This window comes from Passer domesticus, chromosome 1 (assembly GCF_036417665.1).
Source record: "Passer domesticus isolate bPasDom1 chromosome 1, bPasDom1.hap1, whole genome shotgun sequence".
Classification (NCBI taxonomy): domain Eukaryota; kingdom Metazoa; phylum Chordata; class Aves; order Passeriformes; family Passeridae; genus Passer; species Passer domesticus.
In genome coordinates, this window is record NC_087474.1 from 148,574,621 (window position 1) to 148,597,651 (window position 23,031).

Below are 23,031 nucleotides of genomic sequence, written 5' to 3' on the forward strand. Positions count from 1 at the left end.
TCCTGGACTTTTTTTGAAGAAAAGGGCGATTTTTTCCCCCATAAAAATGTTGACAGTGTTCATGACCTTGCAATTTATTTCCCGTTTCCAAGACAAAATATTCCTCTGCCCTCAAGAATTCTGCATCCTCTGTCGCTTGGAGACAGAGTTGATGTAAGCAGGGGACCAGGGTTTGAAAATAACCCCTGTGTGGCAGATAAGCGGAAATGTGGAGAGCAGGAGGGCAGTAACAGTTTTTGAGGTTGAAACCCCAGATCAGCAGCTTCCTTTCTGCTAACCCGCCCCGCGCTGCATCTCCAAGGATCGCTTCCAAGGCGCAGCCCGCTCTACCTGAGCGGGCAGCAGTCGCGTCTCCTCCCGCGCAGTCGGATCGGCTTCTCCCGAGCTCAGCGCTCCTCCCGGCAGCGCTGAGGGGAGGGCGCGGGACTTCGCCCCCGCGGGAAGCGCTGCGCTCCCCCGTGCGCGGCCGCTTTCCGCCTCCCGGGCCGGGGCAGGCGGGGAGCGCAGAGCAGCGGGCGCTGGGCTCGCAGCCCCCGCCGGGGAGCGGCCCCTTCCCGCGGGGGCAGCGCCGACCCTGCCGTGCGACAGCCGGGGGGGGCCGCTGCTGCCTCGGCGAGCCCGGCTGCGGCGCGGCGGCTGCAGCCATGTGTTTCTCCGCCTGCCAGTGACACAATAACACGGGAAGCGGCGGGAGGGATCCGAGCCTGCCGAGGGGAAAAGTGACCTGAGGCGCTCAGGTGAGCCGGAGCGGCAGCAGGCGGCTGTCGCTGCCCGCCTCCCCGGCGCGGAGCTCCGGAGCTCGGGAGGCGCCCGGAGCCGCCGGGCGGCGAGTCCCGGTGCCCCTCACCGGAGGTGCTGAGCCCGCAGGCCGGCGGCGATGGAGGAGGGCATGAGCAGCATGCAGCAGAAAGCGGCGGAGCTGGAGCACATGGCCGAGGTCCTGCTCACCGGCGAGCAGCTCCGGTAAGCGCTGCCTTCCCCCCGCTTTGCCGGGGACGCGTACCCGCGGTCAGCAGCAGCCCCGCTGGCGGCGGGAGGGGGAGGCTTGGGGGGCGGAGGGCGAGGGTCTGTCCCCGCGGACTTTCTTTGCACCGGAGCACCTGCCCTGCTTCCATCGCGGGCCCGCGCTCCGGCTTTCAGCAGCGGTGAGGACGAGGGGCCTCAGGAGCGCTGCGAGCCCCGGAGGTGAAGCACAGCACGGGGCTTGTGCCGCGGCACCTCCGCTCCCCCGCGGGCTGCGGAGAGGCGGCTGCGGCACCAAAGGCATCCAACGCTGCAGGAGAGCCGCGTCTTTAAAGATAAAAACCCCCAAGAAACCAGAGATAAAGTGTCTCAGCACCCCACGGAGGGCAGCGCTCCGCGCAGCCCGGCCGGCACTGGGCACTGACCCCGCAGCGCTGCGCCTCGCTCCAAGGGACTGTTTTTATTCTGCATCAGCTGGTCCCAGCAGATGGAAGGGGATCCCTACTGTCAGTGCCAGCAGCAATTAACAGTGCTGTGTGACTGGAGTTGTGAGCAGCACAGGAGCCTTGAACAAAAATGCTTGACTCAGTTAATTTTTAATTCTGTGGTGTATGCTGGCTATATGTGCCAGCTGTACCTATAGAGCAGAGGAGAAAAAGTAATTTTAATAATGTCGATTTGGTGATGGATCATCTTGTGATTCAGGAAGAAAATCTCACTATAATGTGTTACATAAGTAACTAGAAGGGGATAGTAAAAATATTTTTTCAGTAGTTTTTCTTTAATTTTTTGAAACTTTTTTCTCAGATGCCAGACAAACACTAAAAAGTGTATCCTTGCTTTGGCAGATACCATCATTGCTGCTAGTACAGACACTGTTACTGTTTGCAGCCACGAAGTAAGGAGAAGTGCCACTTTGTGATGCACACCAGTGTTACTCCTGTTTGTCAAGTAAATGTTATTTTGGTGATCTGGCTGCAGTACACACCAGTGCCTCCTCCAAGTTGAGATTTTGCTTCACAGTAGCCTTTAGGGTGACAGAGTACACTGGCACAGGTCCTGCATAGTGGATTTGGTGCAGAGTTGAGCACCCAAGTGTCGGATAAGAATTCTGTTGTTCCTAATTTATTTTACTAGAAGTTGAAGATTTCAGGCTAATACAAAATGTCTATAAGGATCACATTAATCTTTCTGTATACCTCATAGTTAAATGTAAAAGCAAAAGCTTTGCAATCTTTCTCAAAGGTGAAACTGAGGAAATGTTGTCAAATCAGGCTCCTAGAATCAGCTCATCTGTGTTGTTATCAATAATTACATTTGTCATTTTATTTATTAAGGTATTGAAACACAGTCATCTTTTTGGGCAAGATGATTTGCAGATACAAAATAATTATTGCCCATCCTGTGAAGTCACCTGTGGGCATTCCTTTATGAATCTATAAGAAGTGACTTATATCTGCTTGGACTGGGAGTTCTTGAGCAAGTCAGTGTGCATAATGTCTGGCTGCTGCTGAGCAGGGAGATCTGCTCTTCTTCTGGCCCTTTTCCTGCTGCCCAGCAGTGTAGTCCCACCTCCTCTTTGTGCCTGCTCAGTAACTTCTTGGACTTCTTGAAAACACATCTAGTGTGGTGATTTGGTGTGTAGGTTGATTTTCTGATCTGCTGACTTCCATTGCTATTGGGTCAGCTGGAACTGTGTTGTGAAACTGCATCCAAAATTGTCTGCTTCCCCCAGTTTTTTCTTAACTTCTATTTCTGTGTTGGGATATTCTGTGCAAAGGATTTGTATTCTTCAGTTTTCCGGGCAGTAAAAACCACAAATAAGTGATAGAAGACTGGCTGGCAGACAAGTTGTAGCCAACCCTGCATTTAAAGTTTCCCTTTTCCTGTCCAAGATAAGCATATAATTGTTAATGTGAAATGAAAACGTGGAGTGTTTTCAGGATCAAAGACAGTTTATATCAGCAGCCTTTGGGGCAGGCAAACAGATGATAGAAAACCAGCACACACGTGCACTCAAGGCAGCAAACTGTACTCTATTCTTAGTGATGCTTACAACTGCAAGATTCCCCAGTGGGATTGATGTAGCCAGACAGGTGATTATGTGTGTATTTGGGTGAAAGTGCATGCAAGATGAGCACATAACTGAGGAGTAAAAGTGTAAAATGAAACTGTGAGCACGGTGTTACTTACACAAACCCAACCAAGTGGAGGTATTTAAAGCACTCTTGTACTAGACCAAACAGCACGTGTGTCTAAACTCAAATACTTACCAGAGCTGCTTGATTTAAATTCCTTGCAAAGTTCCTAGTGCCTGCCTCGCTCTGGCCTCATGCATTGCCTCACAGCTCTCATTCCCATCGGCTGTTGCATGTCCGTCCTTCTCTGGCAGGGATCTGAGGCCGTGAGGGTCAAAGTTGTCTGAGCAGCACCTTGGCAAGCCTGGCTTTGCACACTGGCAGTGCCTGTGGTGGCAATGGAAGCCCTGTGTCCTCTTCCACTCCCTAGACAAGTGCACAGTGGCGGGGGAGGGAAAGGAGTAGGACAAAGAGTTTTTTCCTTCTCCTTGTTCCTGTCTCTTGGCTGCCTGTGGTGTGTGTTTTGCCTTTGCAAGGTCAGGAGCCTCTGCCCTGATGTGTGCAATGTCAGCTGGCACCCAGCAACTTGGCTGCTGGCACAGGTTGTGATGTAAATCCTGGCCCATGGGTGGGGTGATTTATGGGAAAAGAAATGAGAGCTGTATGTTGAGCTATATGTTAGACAACATGGTAAATTTTTACATCCAGTTGTGTCCTTTGCCTCTATACCCAGTCTGAGCAAATACCTAACTCTTACTTTTGGTTAATAGAAACGTATCTTTTAAAGTGAGGACTTTGAAGTTTGGCTCTTGGCGAACCTTTAAATTATTAAGCTGACAGCTGTGAAGGAAAGCTGAAGATTTCAGCAGTGTGACACACCAGCACAGACCTTTGGCAGCTTCTGTTGCTATGCAAGAGATTCACAAGAGAGAAAGCTGGGCTGGGCATGACCCGGCTGTGAGCTTTGGCACCGATGGTCCTGCAGGGACAAACTGCAGGCTCTGGCTGCCTGACAACTCCAGCCACCCAAAATCTCAGCTTTTCCCTTTGTTCTGCTGCAGAGACCCTACAGCTGTTCAGTGGTGAGCTCTCTCTTCTCAGGAGGTTGGAACAGCACTGCCCTTAAAATGTTTGAGAGGATCATGGGGCCTTCGGATTCCTCAGGACTGGGAAAGCCCTTGGAGCCTCACCCTGCTACATCCCTGCCTGCAAATCCATGCCTGGTACAGGCCCAGGGAAGTGAATGTCCCTGAGCTTCCTTGGCCTTGCTGGGAGTGCCTGAAGGAAGGTGTCACATCCACAGTCACTGATGGAAGCTTAATAACAGCACTACTGAAGTAGTTAAGAATTTTTTCAGAAGCAGAGCAATTCCAAGCTCATTTCTCTCGTGGCTGAAGGCAACAGGTTGTGCCCATTTCAGCACTGTTTGGCAGAAGGATTAAAGTGTTATGTCTGGGTTTGAGCACTGACTTGGATAGAGCTGATCTTGCCCTCTGGCAACCAGTTTCAATGGGCATGTTTTGATATCCATTCTGGTTGCCTGTCTTCCAAGGTAAGGGTGTCTGAAATCTCCTCATCTGCTAATTGTTTCTTGATGCCAGATTGTCACCAAAATATTGTGTATCTCCCAAGAGTCCCTAATTTCTTGCAGAAAATGTGCCTAATAATTCAGGAATCCTCAGACTTCAGTCGACTGAGCAGCAATATTTAAACACCTCTTATTGCCTTTGGATATGGTGTGCAGTTCTCTGTAGTAGGTGTAACTTTAATGACACTTAATGTCTCTGCAGACTTTTGGATCCTTCTTTATCACCAGCTTTCACAAGAAACTACATCTTTCCCTATCCACATTTCTGTTAAAGAGTTGGGTAAATAAATATGTTTTATTTATACACACTTCTCTAGATGAGGCAGTGATTTTGATAGAATAGTTTTTATAATCAGCATCGTCTTTCTTTCTACTTAGAGAAATATGAAACATGTTTCTTAGAGATTTTTCTTTCTTTTGGAAGAGACAAAAGTTTCAACAGAAATTTATTTCTCTTTTTGTCAGAGTTGGTGTATGAATTTTGATTCACAGAGTTAAAGGTTTTACCTGAAACAGCTATACATTTTGAAGCTGTAAGAAAAAAACAGTTTCACTCATCTTCCAGAAGTTTTCCTTCAGGAGCCTTATCACTTTCAGAAGCCACATTTGAGTGCATAACTTTCAGAGTCATTAACTTGTGAAGGATAGCAGCACCTACAGGTCCATAACTGTTTTCTTATTCTAAGCAATAAACAGTCAACATTTTTTTCATGGTTGTAGGATTGAAATGTTCATTAGCACTCTAAGGTGCAGAAATCCCATGGCACAAAACAGTGATAGTTTCTAGAGCAATGGTGTCAAAAGACCCTTAGTATTAATGTATTGCTGTGATACAGGATTGTATAAACTGTAGAGTTACAGAACTGATTAAATGCTATCACTGGGTTTGAAAGCGTGTTAAGACGCTGGTGTAAGCTTAGACTGTAAAAGGATTTGAGATTCATAATTGCCTAGAGGTCAGTTATTCGCAAGTCACATCCCTACATGTTAAACTAACGTATATGCCATTTGAAGAACTGACAGATTTTCTTAAAATGAGATTTTGCAATCTGCCTAAGACAATCCAATTTTGTACTTCCTCCTCAGGGAATGATTGTTTTTCTACCCCCTGAACACTTTTCTTGCAACTTCCTTAGTTTTTCACCAGTGGTTGCATTTCCCAAGTGCTGATTGGGTTCAAAACTAACCTTGAAAAAAGTAGTTTTCAGTTGTCTCACTTGAGAAGACCCTTGTATGCTTACTTCCTCAGTGTGGATAGAACACAGAGATTATATAATGAAATCTCTATGGAACAGACTCCTCCAGAACTCTCTGTACAAATAATTTCACTTCCATCAATTTGTTTTCCAGAATCAAGCAACCAAAAAATTATCATTTTTCTCTGTGAGGTTTCACTAGAGTGATACATTGAAAGAAAAGATGTCAAAGTGAAGGCTGGTAAAGCTGCAAAATGAAGTGTTCTGAAATCGGGTTTCCCACTAACTCTTATCACAACAATTTCAATTACCTATTTTTTTTACTATAAATTATTTAATTTTTTTAAAAAAGTGTTTCTCAAATTTATATGTTCATTTTTCCTAGAGTCTTTTATTCTTCATAGTTTCATGTGTTTCATTCTTGCGTATTGGTACTAATTCTAATGACAAATTCCATCTTTATAAATATATATCTGTATGTGGGATTCCTAGGCCAGTAATTTCAATTTCTCAATTTCTCATGTCCTTCAGTAAAATCTGGGCTATTCAACATTTCTAGAAATGAAGATGTAAGGCATTGTTTCCTTATTTCTTTCCTCGTAGCTATGCCTTTTAATAATTCAGTTGTTGCCCTCAGTAACTTTCCTGAAGTGCAGCTCAGAGATCAAGTATTTAACAATGCATGTGCAAATAGTGATCGTTCTTTCACTGTGTACATAAGAAGGCAAATGTTGTATGAGTGGTTTGTGCTGTATATTTTATGTATTCCATTCCAGATGGAGTCAATCATTAACTTTTGTCTCAGGTTAGCAGAGATTGGCAGGCGACTTGATGTGTATAGCATGTGCAAGAATATTTTTTATTTATTTTATGTTAGAGGAGCTGCCTATGAAAAAGTGAAAGAAACTTGTTTCAATGTTTATGGTCATGCAGGGAAGGCAGAATGAATGTGCCAAAATCAGTCTAGGTTTGCATTTATTACATGAACCCTGCTTCTGTGGGAGCAGTGGCCGTAGGTTGGCACCATGACAGAGAAGTCCTCCTATCACTTGTCATTATAATTTACTGTTTGTGCAGTGGTAGTGCCCAGGAATTTGAGCTGTTTATCAGGTCCCAACAGGGGTAGCTGCTGTATGCTCTGAGGAAAAATAAAGCCCTTGCAACACAAATCTTGGCTGCAGTTGGTTGTAGTGTTTTGCAGCAGTGGTGGGTTCTGGACGGGGTGGGATAGTCTGTGTGAAGCCACCAAGGTGGGGTTCTGTCAGGAGTGGGATTTCTGGTTTGGGAGGTCAGACCTTGAGCTCCAGAGTGGCATCCTGAAAGCACAGAGAAAAATAACTCCCAAGTGTGGAGATGCAGAGAGTGTATACCAAAATAGGTAGGGGTTTCTGGGTACTCTCTTCAGGAAAGAATCTGCTCTTTTCACCCCCTAGAGTCACATCAGTGAAGAGACCAGACTGGAGCCAGGAGGGAGGTTAGAAAGCTTTTACTATTGGATAGATGAAAAAGGACAAGGGAGGAGTTAGTGCATCTCATTTTAATTGAGGTATCTGTAAACTCCAGTACTTTTTGAAGTGTAAAACTCACAGAATTTCAGTGCTTTCTATGATGTAGAGCTTAAGAGAGTGAAGGATAGTGTCACAGCAGAATATGTCAGCCTCTCTGTAGTCCAGCTAAGTTTCTGACATAGACTTCTTTGTCCCTGTCATTGTGTCCACATACTGTGTGACAGCTTGGTGGTAGCTCTGGGCTTGGGGTCTGCTCTCAGAAGCAGACATCACCTTCCAAGGCTCAGGGCCCTTCTAACTCTCATGCTATTTATTCTGCTTTTTATTTTCATAACCCTGGTATTGTTATTCTGTTAATTCTCTTGCTTCTACCATCCTGGCAGAGCAGACTTGTGTAAGTCTTACTTGTAAGTAAGACTTTTGCTAACTCAGAGATACTTTTTTCCTGTGTTCAAGGCCAGTCATCTCCTCAGAATAAATTTAAGTGAGAAGAGGTTAAACTGATAAAGAGCTGGCAAAGGGGATCAAAGGCTGGGGAAGAAGCAAGAGCTAATCAGGTTTGGTTTATGTATCTGGTCTTTGAAGAAGAGCTGTGTTGAGGCTCTGAAGGTTAATAAAGACAGAAAGTGTAAAGCTTGAAGTCTCAGCAGAACTGCTGGCATTTGTTGAGGGAAGGATGCATTTCATGTGTTTATCATGGATTGTTGGTTTTATTCTTAAACAAGATCAGGACATGTAACCATATATTTTAAACAATTTTAATACATAAACTGCTGGAGTTAAATGGGTGTTCTTGCCTTCTGGTTCACTCCTCTGTGTTTCCTCTCTTTCGGACTGGCTTAAGCACCTCTGGACCATCACCATATGGTGACCTGCACTGGGGGAGTGATCAGCAGAGCTTTTGGAAGGTTGGTATTTCAGTTGGGTCAGTTTTACAAACCAGTTTACCACATGACCACAAAAAAGCCTTCTCTGAAGAAGTTCAGGGGCAGAAACGGGTGCTGGCTTCCCCCATGTCACTGGAATACGCACGGTTTGAGGCTGTGGTTTACTGATAGAGCTGATCCAGCTTCAGGCTGCTGCTGCCCCGCTCTTATCACTTCCCTTGCACTTCGTACTGGTGTTTCTCTGGGATCAGAAGTTCGGGGAACTGAAGCAGCTGAAGCCAAATAAGAAAAATTTAACTTTCTAAACAGGTTCAGCATGAAGTCAGACCAGTGCCAACACTGGAGCAAAGGAGATAATGGAAACAAGTGGTCAAGTACAGGGAGAGGGAACTGTGGCAGCAGCCACTGCTGGGTTTGCTTGACCACCCCCTCAGGGTTTAATTTGCTGGATTCCCATTAAAAAAATTCAGACTCTGGTAGAAGACATTGTAAAAATGGTGTTGAGTTTAAAATGCCCAGTGTACATGCTGTTATTGGACAGAAACAGAGACTAAGTTTGACAATGTTTTTTTTCTTTCAAGGCTTTTACCTTTACTTCTATATTCAGTATTGTGCCTGAATGGACATTCAAATACTGACATTTCATGTGTTTTGGAATTCGTGCTGTGCAATTTGCATGACCAGGCTATCACCAGTGTGACAGCACTACTTCAGAAGGCAACCCTGACCTTCATTATCAGCCTTTTACAGTTTTCATTGTTTTCATCTTAGCAGTGCCTCAATCCAGTAAATGCGTTCAGACCTCGAAGGTGCAGTTGAGTATAATTAAAAATTGTTTCTGATTGCACTTGCTAATTCAGAGTGAATATAGAAGCATGTTTTCACATCACAAGGCTGTAATTCTCCATTTCCTTGCAATTGTGTGGTTGGGTCATGGGCTACCACAGCAGTGTCACAGGGATTTGCAGGCAGAGGAGAGTTTTCTGGTTTCTGTGAGGAACCAGGGCAAAGTCACACTGTGGGTTTTACAGGACTGTTGATTCAATGTGTCTGGCTACCGCTGCAGAAAGGAGCAGCCCAATTTCCTTGGACTGGGGCTTCTGCTGCATGGCTGGGGTACTGCATTAGTGTGTGTCTGAGCCCATGGTGAACAGTCTTGGGGGCTCAGCCAGGGTGTCATTTTGTCAAACTAGCGCCGATGATGGTGTAAGGGATAAGATCAGCTGGCCTGAGGTCAGCGCAGGGGACCCTACAGTGAGATTGTCTTCTCAGGGAATCAGTTCTTGAAGTTAAAAGTACAGCCCTGCCAGTCCAGGAGCCCCTTCTCACCCCGTTCTTGACCTTCTCAGCCCTTGTTTACACATCAGGTTTTTGGCAGAGGTCATAGCAATGCTAGACAAGATTTGGGTGACTCTATCCTAATGGGTTTGTAGCTGTTTGGATGGGGTTTCTGTATTAAGGCAGCAAGTACAGAGATGCTCACTTAAAGGTAAAAAATCAAATGACAAACTGGTACTAAATGGCTGATCAGAGCAAAAGCCAACACATCAAAGAGATGGTGCTAGCAAAAATGGGAGCTTGAAAGCCAAGTATTGTAATACTGTGTTTGGTGTGACAGAAGAGGAGAAGGCAGTGGAAGGAATCTGGGAGATGGACACTGTTATTCTTCTCAAGGGCTGTGGCAGCTATATTTCCAAGCTGTAATGCTAGATAATTTCAAACAAGATGATGTTTGTGGAGTACAGTGCACAGAAGACTTGAGGTAGACAATAATAGGGAAGGAGAGCTTGAAACAGAGCTTAAACTTTTTGGGGGAGTGGCGTAGCTGTCCTGAAAGGGACACAAGAAATCTGCACAAGGAATCTGCAGAGACCAAAGTTCTGCTGATGCAGCACTATGATATTTATCCTGTATGAATCTTATGTGCTGTAGCTGGTTTGGGAAGATTCTCCCACCCCCAGTAGTGCAGTGGCCATCCAGCACAGTAGCCTTTGACTTTGTGTTACAGGGGTTTGTGTGGGTTTGCTTCCTTGCTTCTCACATTAAGTACTGTGGGGTGTTTTTCTGTAGTGTTTCTGTTAGTGTCCAGCTGAACAGCTGTACAACCCACTGGCTCTGTGTCTGCACGCCTCACCTCCATATTGGGCCAAATGGGTTTGCTGGCACTTAAAAAGAAGTGTTTGTATGTTGTGTCTGTTGCTCTGTTGCATTGTGACTTGTGTCTTCAAGGCATTGTGGCTGCTTAAAGCAGGCCTGCCTGTGCCTTTGTGTTTGTATAAGCCAGTCTTGGCCCTGATTTAAGAGGCAAAACAAATGCAAGAAATAATTACAATATGGTTAGTAAAAACAATGATTTTTGATTTAATTCCAATGAGTATTGCAAAATATTCACAGGAAGCTGAATTTTTGAGGGTTTATCTGAGGAATCAGTCCAACATTTATGCTCATCCTCTCTGGAAGGAGAATCTGACAACACACAGCCAACACATCACTCAAAGTTAGGATTGCAAATAATGTAAATTACTTCTGAAATGATATTAGCTAGGCATTATTTATAGCACTGATTGTCAGCAGTGGAACAATTTCCTTTCATTTTTTTCTGAAAAGATCCTTGTCTTGATAATCATACATCCTTTTCTGCAGCAGCATATAATTGTATAGCTTAGAAATTAGGGCGATATAATAGAAAGCTGTTAATTGTTTCCTGATGCTCAGGATATAATTAACTTACACTTTCCTCTAGTTGAAATTAATTTATTTTTACTAAGATGTAGAAAAAGTAACTCAGCTTAAACTGCTATTTTGCTGGTTGTTCAGTGCAAACAGGGAAACTGTCACAGGAAGAAGCTCAAAGTAGCATTATCATGTATAAATCCCAAAAAAGATTGTACAAATGCCATTTTGAGAATGTCTAGAAGCTTAAAGACTTGCCTTGGACAGTTATTTTCAAAACTCTTAGCATGTTAGACAAACGCACACCTTTCAAGTCTTTTGGGAAATGGTAGAAATAGATGAGATTAAATGAAGTTAGTAAGTAGATCTCTGTGGCAAGAAAAATAGGTCCATAATAGGAGCCATTGGTATGATGTTACTACATGTCTAATTAGACAGGGGATGAAAATGGGCTCTTAAAAACACACTGAACAGAAGAAATAAAACAAAGTTTATGAAAAGCTTTATTTTATTTTAATAAAATTTATTTATTTAACTTTAATTTATGCAAAATTATGCAACTCTTAAATAGACTGCAAAATGTTTTCTTTCTACAAGACTCAAGCCCCAAGGAGAGCTGGTTCTCAGGTTGGGGTTTGGCCAGGGCATGTGATATACAAGGAGGTGCTGAGGGCTGTGTCTGCTCAGCCTAGAGAAGAAAGGGCCTGGGGAATTCTTCTGGTTGCAACTGCTAAAATGGGACAATGTAGGGAAAGGGGAAGAGAATTTTCCAAAGTGCACAGGGATGGTACGAGAGGCAGTAGTCAAAATTTGCAAGGGACTTTCTAATCAGATATTTAGAAAGAATTATTGTCTCTGAGCCTAAGTAAAAAACTGGAATAGGAGTCCAGAGAAGCTCTGAAATATTAAAATCTTGCCTGGACATGACCCTGAGCAACTTGTACTAACTGGTTATGCTTTCAGTATAGGTTGGACCAGATGACCTCCAGAGATCCCTTCCAACTGAATATTTTATGAAGGCATAATGTGTTGTCTTCTTTAAGCTGTGGTGGCTGATATCATCAGCTTTTTGTTATTGGCTGATAACCAGAGATAATTATCTGCTCAGTGACACTGGTGGGAAGGCTCCTAGGAATGCCTCTTAACCTAGTCCAGTGCAAAATCATCTGCGTTAGTTTGTACCACTGCTCTCACATTGTCCAGCTTTTCAAGCAAATTTAAGATGAGAAATGTATCCATTTCCAAATGAAACCCAAGAACTTTTGAAATCTCTCTGTTTCAAGGATTTTTAGGAAGATGTGAAGGTGACAGCCTGACTCCCTTGACCTCAATACCTTAGGTTAGGCTAGGATTTTACCTCAGATCACATGAGATTCATCAAACGCCAACATCACAACTCTTCCTGCCACCAAGATTTCTTTCCAATATGTTTGTGATCTGTAGATTCATGTCTCAAGAACTAGGGGTACAGAAACCAAAACCCACATATTTGGTACATGCTGGTTTTATAGCAACCCTTGAAGTGTGAGAATAGGAAAAAGGCTGGAGACAATGTGGAGAGTAATATGTGCTGTAAGGCCAGTAGGTCACGGTGCCAGAAATGCTGCTGGCTGTGCCATGTTGGCATTGCAGGAGGAACAGAAATCTCAGGGCCAGCCACCTGCTCCTCTTCTCACTGCCTGCATGATGCTCTCAGATCCCCTCATGCTGTGCACAAAGGAGGGACCAGTTTGGGAGCTCATTTGTGTGCACAGGATCCTGAGCATAGTCCTGCAGCTCCAGCTTTGCTTGTGGAAAGAGGATTTTCATTCACAAATTGAGGTAGGAAGGTATTTGAACTATTAAAATTTTCTTCCCTTGGAGGAGCACATCTCATCTGGTAGTCTGTCCTGCAATCAAAGACATGCTTATATCAAGCATGTGTCCTATCATTATCCCACCTATTTAAAAATAATAATATTTCTTTCAACACACACAAAACAATGAGATTTTTGCTTTCTCTATATGCCATTATGCTTTATCACATTGTTGCAAGGCCTAGGTTCTTTAAAAATATTTCCTCATGGGGGAAAATCCAATCTCCTTAGTTTTCTATAAAGTGGTGGTTTTTCCAAGTGCTATGCTTTGGGCCTCCTGTAATGAATCAGACACCAGTGGTTAAAAGATAATTGCTTGCATTCACTTTGTTGGGCTACAGAGGGGCTAGAGCTGCTCCAAACTAATGTATTAATAACTTCATATTACTTTTTTCATTGAATCTGTAGATCAACACCAGCTGAAACAGTATTTCCTACATAATTTCACACAAAATATGTTTGTACCCTGTGTTGCTTGCTTTTCTGATAAATATGGAACATCTGAGTTTAGATGGGGCCAGTAACAGTACTCTTGGGAAAGATATTTTAAGGCCAAAGGAGAAAGAAAGAAAGGATTGCATTAACTGTTCAGGAGAAGCACAATAAAAATGGAAAGAAGAATTTATTTAAACACATAGTGGCTAAGGAAAATTTCCAGTGGAGTGGAAATTGTGAAGTTGTGCTTGCAGACTGAAAATTACACAGCACATCTTTTTACATGAATATCAGTATTCCCTCTCAGAAAAAGAAAAATCTGAAGGAAAAGGCAAAGAAAGGCGTTGGCCACTTGATCAATGGTTTCATGTCTTCAGTGGCCACAAACCTTTTACAATTTCAGCAGTTCATATCTGCACAGCCTACTTACATGTGGACTGAAATGTTGTATATCTTTATCTACAATCTGGATGAGGGTATCAAGGGCACCCTCAGCAGCTTTGCAGATGACACCAAGTTGTGTGGGAGTGTTGATCTGCTGGAGGGCGGGAGGGCTTTACAAAGGTGCTTGGACTGGATGGATCAGTGGGCTGAGGCCAATTTAATGAGATACAGCAAGGCCAAGTGTCAGGTCCTGCATTCTGTTCATAACCCCATACAGTGCTCCAGCTGGAGTTGAGTGGCTGGAAAGGTGCCCCTTGGAAAAGGACCTGGGGATGCTGGTCAACAGCTGCTGAACATGAGCCAGTGTGTGTGTCTGAGAGGAGCAGCTGAGGGAGCTGGGGGTGTTTAGCCTGGAGAAAAGTAGGCTCTGGGGAGACCTTATCAATCCTTCCAACTCCCTGAAAGGAGGCTGTAGCTGGGGTCAGTTGGTCTCTTCTCCCAGATAACAAGCAATGAGACAAGTAATGGCCTCAGGTTGAGCCAGAGGAGGTTTAGAATGAACATTATGCAAAATTTCTTCACTGAAGTGATTGTCAAGCACTCCAACAGGCTGCTCAGGGAAGTGCTGGAGTTATCATCCCTGGAGGAGTTTAAAAGATATGGCACTTAGGGACCTGGTTTAGTGGTGGACTTGCCAGGCTTAAGGGTTGGACTTGATGATCTTAAAAGTATTTTCCAACATAAACATTTATATGATTCTGTGATTCTGTCATTCAACTGGTTTTGGTTACGTTCAAATTAAGACCTAATGAACACTGTAGTGGGCTTTGATAGCCAGCAGCAATAAGGGACTAAGCCTTGGCACATGCTCTAGCCATGCTCCATGTGCCTGGGTAGCTGCAACAAGAAGTGTCTTTGGTCTGTCTGCCCAAATGTGCTTGTTCAAACCATCTGAGGAGCAACCATAGCCAAGCTCCAACAGATCTTCCTTTCTTCAGACACGTGATGTCAGGGCTGGTCTCGAGGTGATGAATTGGATCAACACAGAGTGTTGAGCCATTTATACTGATGATAGGTGAATATCTGAGTTTGTGTAAAGGCAGTGTGCAGGCTCCGCTCGGCTCCTCTTGTCCTGTTGCCCATCTAAAGTCTATCTCTAACCATCTGTGAAACATGTGTTTTGGATTCTAGTTGAGGTCCAAGACTAAGTTTGGAGTATGCTGTAAACATAACCATGTTGTTATAATCTAAATCCAGCAGCATTCTACTGGGGCTGATGAGTGTGTAAAGCTGATGCTGTTACTTGGTGAATAAGGGTCAGGATGCATGGTCTGAGTTATTAAAGCAGTAAGAAGTCGATTTTGAATTTATTGTCAGATCACATAAATACCTGTTCACTGAGCTTTCTGCATGTGTGAAGAGAGAATATTGCTTACAAGGAGAAATGGCAAACACATGGCTCAGCAATGGAAGCAATCTGTTCAGTAGAGCAGCAGAACTTCTCTGGACTCCTTAGGGATTTATTTATTACTTTAAAGGAAAACTTCCATTTAATCTTAAGAGGAGAGAAAGAATGCCTCTGTAATATTACTCTTTTCAAAGCTTATATACTTGTGAGCTTTTGACAAGGCCTAATCAAACAAGACAACATCCTTGATAGCGTCCTGACAGAAGGAACTATTCATGAAGAGTGGTTGTGCCACAGCTGTGTATCTGTTCATATCATGATGTATGAGAGGTAGAAAAATGCTGAGCTAATCAAACAAAACAATCCCCTGGCTAGATTTTTACAAAAGGAAAATAGATAGATTCAGTATATAAGTATGATTTTTAATAATAGATTTTCCCTAATGATGAAGTTTTTCATTAGCCTACCAGAATTTAGGCAGTGAGCAACTTCATCCCATTAAATAATCCCCTTAAATTCACATACCATAATTCTTGCTGTTACGTGTTTGCCTGACCTAGATAGAGATTTAAAGCAGATAGGATGGTTTTTTGCCATTAAAACATTTGTGTCAGAGAGCAATCCTTTCTGTGTTTAAAAAATAAATGCAGTAGTGTTATGTTGCAAAATTGTTGATTAAGTCATTGTTACCATTGGCATGCATTCATTTAGAACTCAGTGTAGTCTGGGGCAGTCAGTAGATTTCTGAGACATTTTTCATTTTTTCATCTGCACATGGTGGTTTATTTTTTCTTTTTCTTTTGACAGTGAGATCTTATTGAATGTTACAGGATTTTCGGTAAGAAGAAAATGTATAAATGAGCAGAATGTTAATTAGGATTATGCTGCTTTGTTGCCTCCAGCTGACTGGAAAGGTCATACTGGCTTATATTTTACTCTCAAAGACAAGAAAATTAAAGGAACTCTAAAAGGCTGTAACACCATTTGATTTAGACTTCTAGCCTATTTTGATTTATCCACTTTAATAATTACATACTCTATATTATTTCAATAAATAAAATAAATATGTGCCACTATATAAAATTAGACAAATTCCAGGCTGAGAAGATGAAGCTGACTAGACCAAGCTGACTATGATTATATAGACGTGCTCTTTGCAGTAACTTTACAAGATCCCTGGTGAGAGGCTGGAGGTCCCTGCAGACCTGGTGCTCTGGATCTCAAGAGGATGAGTGAATGCATCTTCTATGCCTGCTGCTCCCCAGCTGATGGGTTTCCTCACAGCCGATCCCCAGCTCTGTCCTGACACAGTTGGATGCCACAAAGGTTGGATGGTGGTGGATGCCACTGTCTCCTTCAGATGCTGGAGGAGAACATGCCACTAATTTGGTGTTGGCTGGCCAGTTAAATCCCCACCCTTCCAATCAGCCAGATAAGGACTATTGGATGCTTGCACAGTAAAAAAGAAAACCAGGGAACACTGTGGCAAAAACAAGGAAGCATCTTCACAAAATGGGGACATCTCTCATACTTACAGCTCCTGAGCTTTGGCAGACACACCAAGAATGTCTGTATATCTGCATATACACTTGTAATAAAAGCTTTGATATAACCAGCAAGTGTCTGAATATAGGCAGCATTTGAACTTTCCTTTTTTGCTGCTGACATGAACCAGACTTTAAAAAGGCTGAATCCTGGTATAGTGCATTCTAAGGTCAGCCTCTGATATTCTTCCACCTTACACTATTCCCAAGGTTGTTTGGAGATAGCAGTGTAAATCATGCAATTATAAACCACACGACTGGAAGGTCATCTGAAGACTATTACAATACATAATCCTTTGATATATTTATTATTATTATTATTGCCTTAAGTAAGAATTAGAAATCTTTTCTCAAAAACTTTGTCTAATTCTTATGTTAGGATCTCTCAGCATTACTTAAATTGCTTTTCTTGCTCTCTGCTTTCAACACACCTGAAAGATTGCAATTCTGCTCTTCTCACTTTTTGTCTAGGTAAGGCCAGACTCCCAATCCAGTATCTTTTTCTCTCTGCTCATGAGACTGGTTCATCATTTCTCTTACCAGAGTAGAGCTACATTACATCTCTTTGAGCTGATCCTTCTTGAACGAGATGTCACGAATGAGATGTTCTGTAGTAACAGATACAATGACATAGGCAACTGGATTCCCCATAATTTCTGGAAACATCTCTGTTAGTAGGATATGAGGTTGCCCTTGGTTTTTGCATGGTCTCAGCCTGTACCCAGTAAAATCACTACCACATATTCAGCTATTTCTTACTCTGTTGCTTTTAGCCTCCGAGTTCCCAGTTTTCAGCAGAGCATTTTGTTGTTAGTGCACAGCCTTACATTTTATAGTTTTACCTGTTCCTCCATGTCTATTTATGAACTGTGAAGGTCATCCTCTAACAATTTAATTGCCTCTAGGCAATCCAGTCAAATGGATCATTACCTTCACTGTTTAAAAATCTGCATCAGTTTTCCAGCTTTGTTTTACAGTTTAGTGCTCAACCACTGACTTTCAATAGACTTCTGGAAGACAGGGAGAAGAACTCCCCTGGAATCATGTCTTTGGTCAGTGTAGCATCCTGCATATTGGGGTGTTGTGAGCTAGAGGAGGTAAAAAAGCATGTATCTGTCAAAACATGGCAGATTTTTCTTTTTAAATTTAAATAAATTCAATGCAAATTGCCCTTTTTAGTGAGTACTGTTGCACTTACTGCTATCACAGCTTCCTTTAAAATAAAAATAAATCCTAGAAATGCAGTTATAATAAACATGAAAGAAAGGAAGCTATTCATCTAGAATATGAACAGATAAACAAAGTTTGATTATTTTAATGCAACATATTGTATATTGAAATAATATTGCATCTTTATTAATTTTTAAGATGGACCTACATATTTGTTGGAAGTGCATTAAAAATTTTGAGTCATAGCCCCAGTACAAAATTAAGTGTTAACAATTGTACGTAACACAAAGAATTGTATTACTCACTATCTTACCTTTTAATTACTGGATATTTATGCTTAATGACAGTCATGATTCAGCACAGTATTTGGATAAGAGTTTTGTGTGGAGATGGAAAAACGACTGTGGAAAGCAATTGAGATATTACTGCAGTATGATACTTTATTAATGATGAAGGCAGGTTTTTTATTTGTGTGTTCAGCAGGGTTGCCAAGGACCACTGAAAGAAGTCCAAACAGTTGGTGCTCCTCTGAGAAGTGCAGAATACCAGGGAGAAAATCTCCTGCAGGTCTGTGGTTCTCAGGCTGAGAGCAGCCATTCCTGGAAAGACTTTGAGCTCAGAGTTACCCATATAATGTCCCAGCAAAACTATTTGTCACTTACTGACAGGGTGGGAGAAATACCAAACTGCGCTCAAGATTAGGCACTTGACTGATTTCAGTTCTCTCATGGATTTCTTGGGTTATCTCTGGCACATAGCAACCCCTTTTACTGTTTGCACTCCAGGCTGGTTCAGTACTGTGCTGCATTCTGGGCGTTACAGATTTGCTCTTCCCCAGATGTGCTGAGGGATGGGTGGTTCTTGTTTCTCAGGTGGTCTGAAACTTGCTGCAACACGGTGCAAGTACCAAGGCTAAAGTCAGCTTTGCCCTCTGGGTAAAATAGGTGTCAGCCTTGCTGCATAAGGGACCTCAGCCTGTAACTTTTTGGTTCCCCTGCCCCCATGGCATGTCAGGTGCATCCAGGAGAGGAGTTCTCACACAGCAGGGCTTTCTGGTACCCACAGCTGTTTGTGTCCTTGGAGCAGGCCCTCTTCTTGACTCCAGGGAGGCAGGCCTGTAGCTGAGCATCCTCTTTCCCAGCTACTGCTCTGTCTCTCCAGGTTCCTGAATGGCAGTGCTAGAAGGAATATCTGTTGCAGTAGGATTTGGGCCCTCTGACCTGTATTTTCCCTGTTTAGACCATTTAGCATTTCAAAGGAATATTCTCTTTTTCCAGCCGTGTTACTGAGATAACAGGCCTGCATTCCCTGACACAAATTTAATTGATTTTCACTGGCCTCCCTTGAGACCTCACTGCATCTACCTGAGTTTGCTATCCATAAAATAATTCATTTTTTGAGAGGTATTTCTGCATAAGTCAACGAGCTGGTGAGCTTATTATCATGTTAATCCAGTCATAGGATGTCTGAAATAACAGTTCTGCTATGGTTTCTGGTCTGTACTTCAAAATTTTGGTGGTCTTCAGTTTAGATTTGGGAAAATATCCTTGCAAAAATTAATCCTCACAGTACACATTGATTTAATAAGCCTAAGAATATCTCTGAAACGGAGACACAGAAAATCAATGTGGATATAAAACCTAGTTGGTGGATATTAGCAAAGATGGCTTGTTTTTGAGTGAGAAGTACATCAGTTCTTTTGGGTACCCACACAGTTGTATCCCATAGACTTTGACCTGCATACATTTGTCCTGTGGTGCATCCCAGCTCATCCATAACTGAGTGAGAAGCCCAATTATGTCTGACTTCCATTTAGAGAGGGAGGGCTGGGATTTGCTGAGTTCTGACAGCTTCAGCCCCAAAAGTGAGCAGCCTGACTGAGACAGGCAGTCTTCTGCTTTCCTTATAAGACTAAGGGCAAGTAAAATAAAAACTTGCCTGTATTCTGTGTTTTCCTATTTATAAACCCCAGTTTTATGCTTTCCAGCAAGACAGAATCTCTCAAGGTTCAAGTGCACAGGCAGTTCGATATATTATTCATGTTTGAACACATTTTACTTTAAAGTGAAATGCAATGAAATGGCTTGGCAGGCAGGGAGATTAGTCACTTCACAGCTTCTGCAGGTTTTACAAGGGATCTCTAGTTTTATGACAGATCAATACAAACACACAGATTTAATTTCTTCTGCAGTCTGGGGTACTCTGGAGGCTGTGGCTCTGAATTTCTGGCCTGAATTTGTGGGCTGAAAGAGAGTTTCTAAGAGACATCATGTTGATTTCATCCCAGACCCTGAGCAATGCCTGTGTCTGTTCCCCAGAGTTTGCTTTAGTCCCTGACAGTGTTATTATGAGTATTGGGGATGTCCTTGTGCACCTTTGGTTGCAAGCTTAGTGGCCTTAGTACTTTCTGAATGTATTAAAAAAGACTTCATAAAGAGGCAGCCACAACATTTTATTTAAAGCCACAAGGACACTGGTAAGCTGTTATTTCTTTGGAAGCTTTAGGATTTTCTCTGCAGTGCATCAAGAGATGGTTGATGGCTCTGTGTTCTGGCATCTCCTCACTTTGACTACATACATGGCTGTCGGCAAAAAAGGGGAGATTGTCACAGTGATGAGAACTGCTATTAGGAGCTGCTTTGAAAACACTCTTTCTAAATGTATTTAAAATGGCAGAATTCCTGCTCTGCTACAGCTACCAAAACAAAAATATCTTCATCCTATTTCCAGCATGACCCCATGTTTTAAAGGGTAATTTAGCTCCTGTGAATATCAAGTAACAGAAGTAAGTGATTGCGGAGCTGAAGCATAAATAGAAAGAGGAACAGGCAGCAGTGAAACGCTGACACTTCAGCTGAGACTTGGCAAGCCCAGCTGGAAATGCTTGTCCCAGCAACACACACTGCATTCACAGAGTACCTTCACGATTGCTTCTGTGTACAAAGTTCATATCCTCACTGACCTATTTTATTTTTTTGCTGACAGTGCAAAGACAAAAGTTTAGGATTAAGGACATTTTAAGTAGTTTTATCCTGGATATGTATATATACACAAATACGACCTTATACTAATTTATTTTGTAATGAATCAGGTGTGTAACTGACTTGTAAGTTTTAAATTTCAGTGGGACTTCTGTTTCAAAGTCGCTGAGATGCTTTGGAAAATGTGGTCTTTTAGTAAGATGCCCGTCTATCATCCTGTAGACAGGTAATATGTTTATGTTAGAAACACCAAATTTTGTGACCTCTGGGAGGATACCAAACTGTTCTATTTCAAACAGAAAGAGGCAATTCTACCTACCAGTGGAGGATGTAGGATGTCACTTGAGAAGAGGCGAAAAATCTGTGCTCTTTGGCCACCATGAATTGTCCTTATCTTTGGCAAGATGCTTCTTTTGTCCATGTATATTTCTCACAAAGGACATCATTACTAGTTTTCCTTGGAAATAAGTAAATCCTTCACTTATAGAGGTTCTGTAAATACAAGAAACTCGTGAAAGAATTTTAAGATGGTAGAAACCACCTGCAGGGCTTTGCCTCTGTGCATATAGCTACTAATTTTCAAGGGATCTAATACAGTTTTGTTCAGTTTACCCAAATTTGATAAAATTGTAGTAGTTTAATGAATGCTACCTGGCAGTGCTCAGTCTGGGATAGTCCCTGCCACCAAGGGTGTTATGCAAGGTGTAGCACATGAGCAGTAACCCAGGAGCATGCCAGAACTCCTCAGCAGCAGTTGAGCATGCTGAGGCAGGACGTGCATTGTGCTGTGACTAATTACATCATCAGTGTGTATTGTTCAATAATTAGCAAATTCTGATAGGGATTTCTATTTTAAGTGATCTCACTGGTATTTTGTTCTTCCATTGAAAACCACATTGTTTCATCCAAAGCATTGTGGTCAGCAGTTTGAGGGATTTGGTTCTGCCTCTCTTCTCCACTCTGGTGGGACCCCACCTGCAGTGCTGTGTCCAGCTGTGGAGTCCTCAGCACAGGAAGGACATGGGCCTGTTGGAGCAGGTCCAGAGAAGAGCCCTGAAGATGATTAGAGAGATAGAGCACCCCTTGTGAAAACAGAAACACAGACTGAGAGTGTTGGGGCTGTGCAGCCTGAGGAAGAGACCTCATTGTGGCCTTTCAATACTTAAAAGGGGCTTAAAAAAATCATGGGAACCAACTTTTTAGCAAGACCTGTTGCAATAGGACAGGGGTAATGGTTTAAATTAGAAGAGGTAAATTCAGACTAGATATAAGGAAGAAGTTTTGCACAGTAAGGGTTCCTGAAATACTGGAACAGGTTGCCCAGAGAGGTGATAGGTGCCCCAATCCCTGGAAACATTCAAGGTCAGCATGAAGGGACTCTGAGCAACTTGATATAATGGAAGATGTTCCTGCTCATGTTGGACTAGATGACCTTGAAAGGTCCTTTTGAACCCAAACTGTTTGTGTGTCTGCGATTCTATGGTTCTATTACATGTACATTTCATGTGTGTGTGATAGTCTCAGGAAGGCTAAAAGAGGTAAAAGGGTGGAGCACATTATGAAAGTCTTCATACCATGTTGTTTATTTAGTGTCAGGGACCAACCTGTTCCTTGCCCATTTTTTTGAGCCTTGCTAAGATAAGCATAGGGACTATATAGGATGAATGAATTGGCAGATTAATTATTCAGAAAATTACCAGGAAGAGCATGAAGTTTTTTTGTGTTTTTTTTTTTTTTTTTTTTGTTGTTTGTTTTGTTTTGTTTTTGTTTTTGGGTTTTTTTTTCGTTCATAGAACTCAAGATTGGATAATGCTTTGTAAGATCTATGTTAGCCAAGCATAAACTACTCGACTTAATAGAGGAAGGTAGCTGGGTGAGATATTTGGACTGTAGTTCAGTTAATGACATGTATTCATCCAGCATGCTGGCCTTTTCTGGGGTTGGAAAGGAAAGCTATTGTGCAGGCACTGTCTCATAAATCCTTACCCACTGGTTCAGAAAAGAGGCAAGGAACTTCAGAATGCATAATGTCCCTGGTGGAAATAAAAATGCCCCCATCCATGAAAACCAAAATGCAAGTTTCATGTAGCTGCAAGAACAATTTCATCCCAAGTTAGTGCCTGTTTCTTCATTTCTGGGCAAAAATTTAGATGTTTCCATTATCATAAAAGTGCCTAATGGCATCTCAACAAATAACATTGTTCCAGAAAGGTCTGAACACATTTGCTGCAAAGCAGGAGCAGTGTGTTCCAAGTTATCTTGTTCCATGCTATGTAGGAGGAAGACATTTCTGTTTGGAGCAAGAGTCCCTACATATTGTCAATTAGGAACAACTCCTGTTTAGACAAACCCCCAAGAAA

At 42.6% G+C, this 23,031-nt stretch overlaps 1 protein-coding gene across 1 annotated transcript in view; it reads left to right on the forward strand.

The window, feature by feature from the left end:
• Window positions 1-206: 206 nt before the first annotated feature.
• Window positions 207-23,031, forward strand: part of DEPTOR (DEP domain containing MTOR interacting protein) — a 75,769-nt gene continuing 52,944 nt past the window's right edge. The window contains exon 1 of the mRNA XM_064395664.1: window positions 207-963. Coding sequence (XP_064251734.1) covers window positions 878-963 — 86 coding nt within the window. The 5' untranslated portion in view covers window positions 207-877. The remainder of the gene's footprint in view (window positions 964-23,031) is intronic.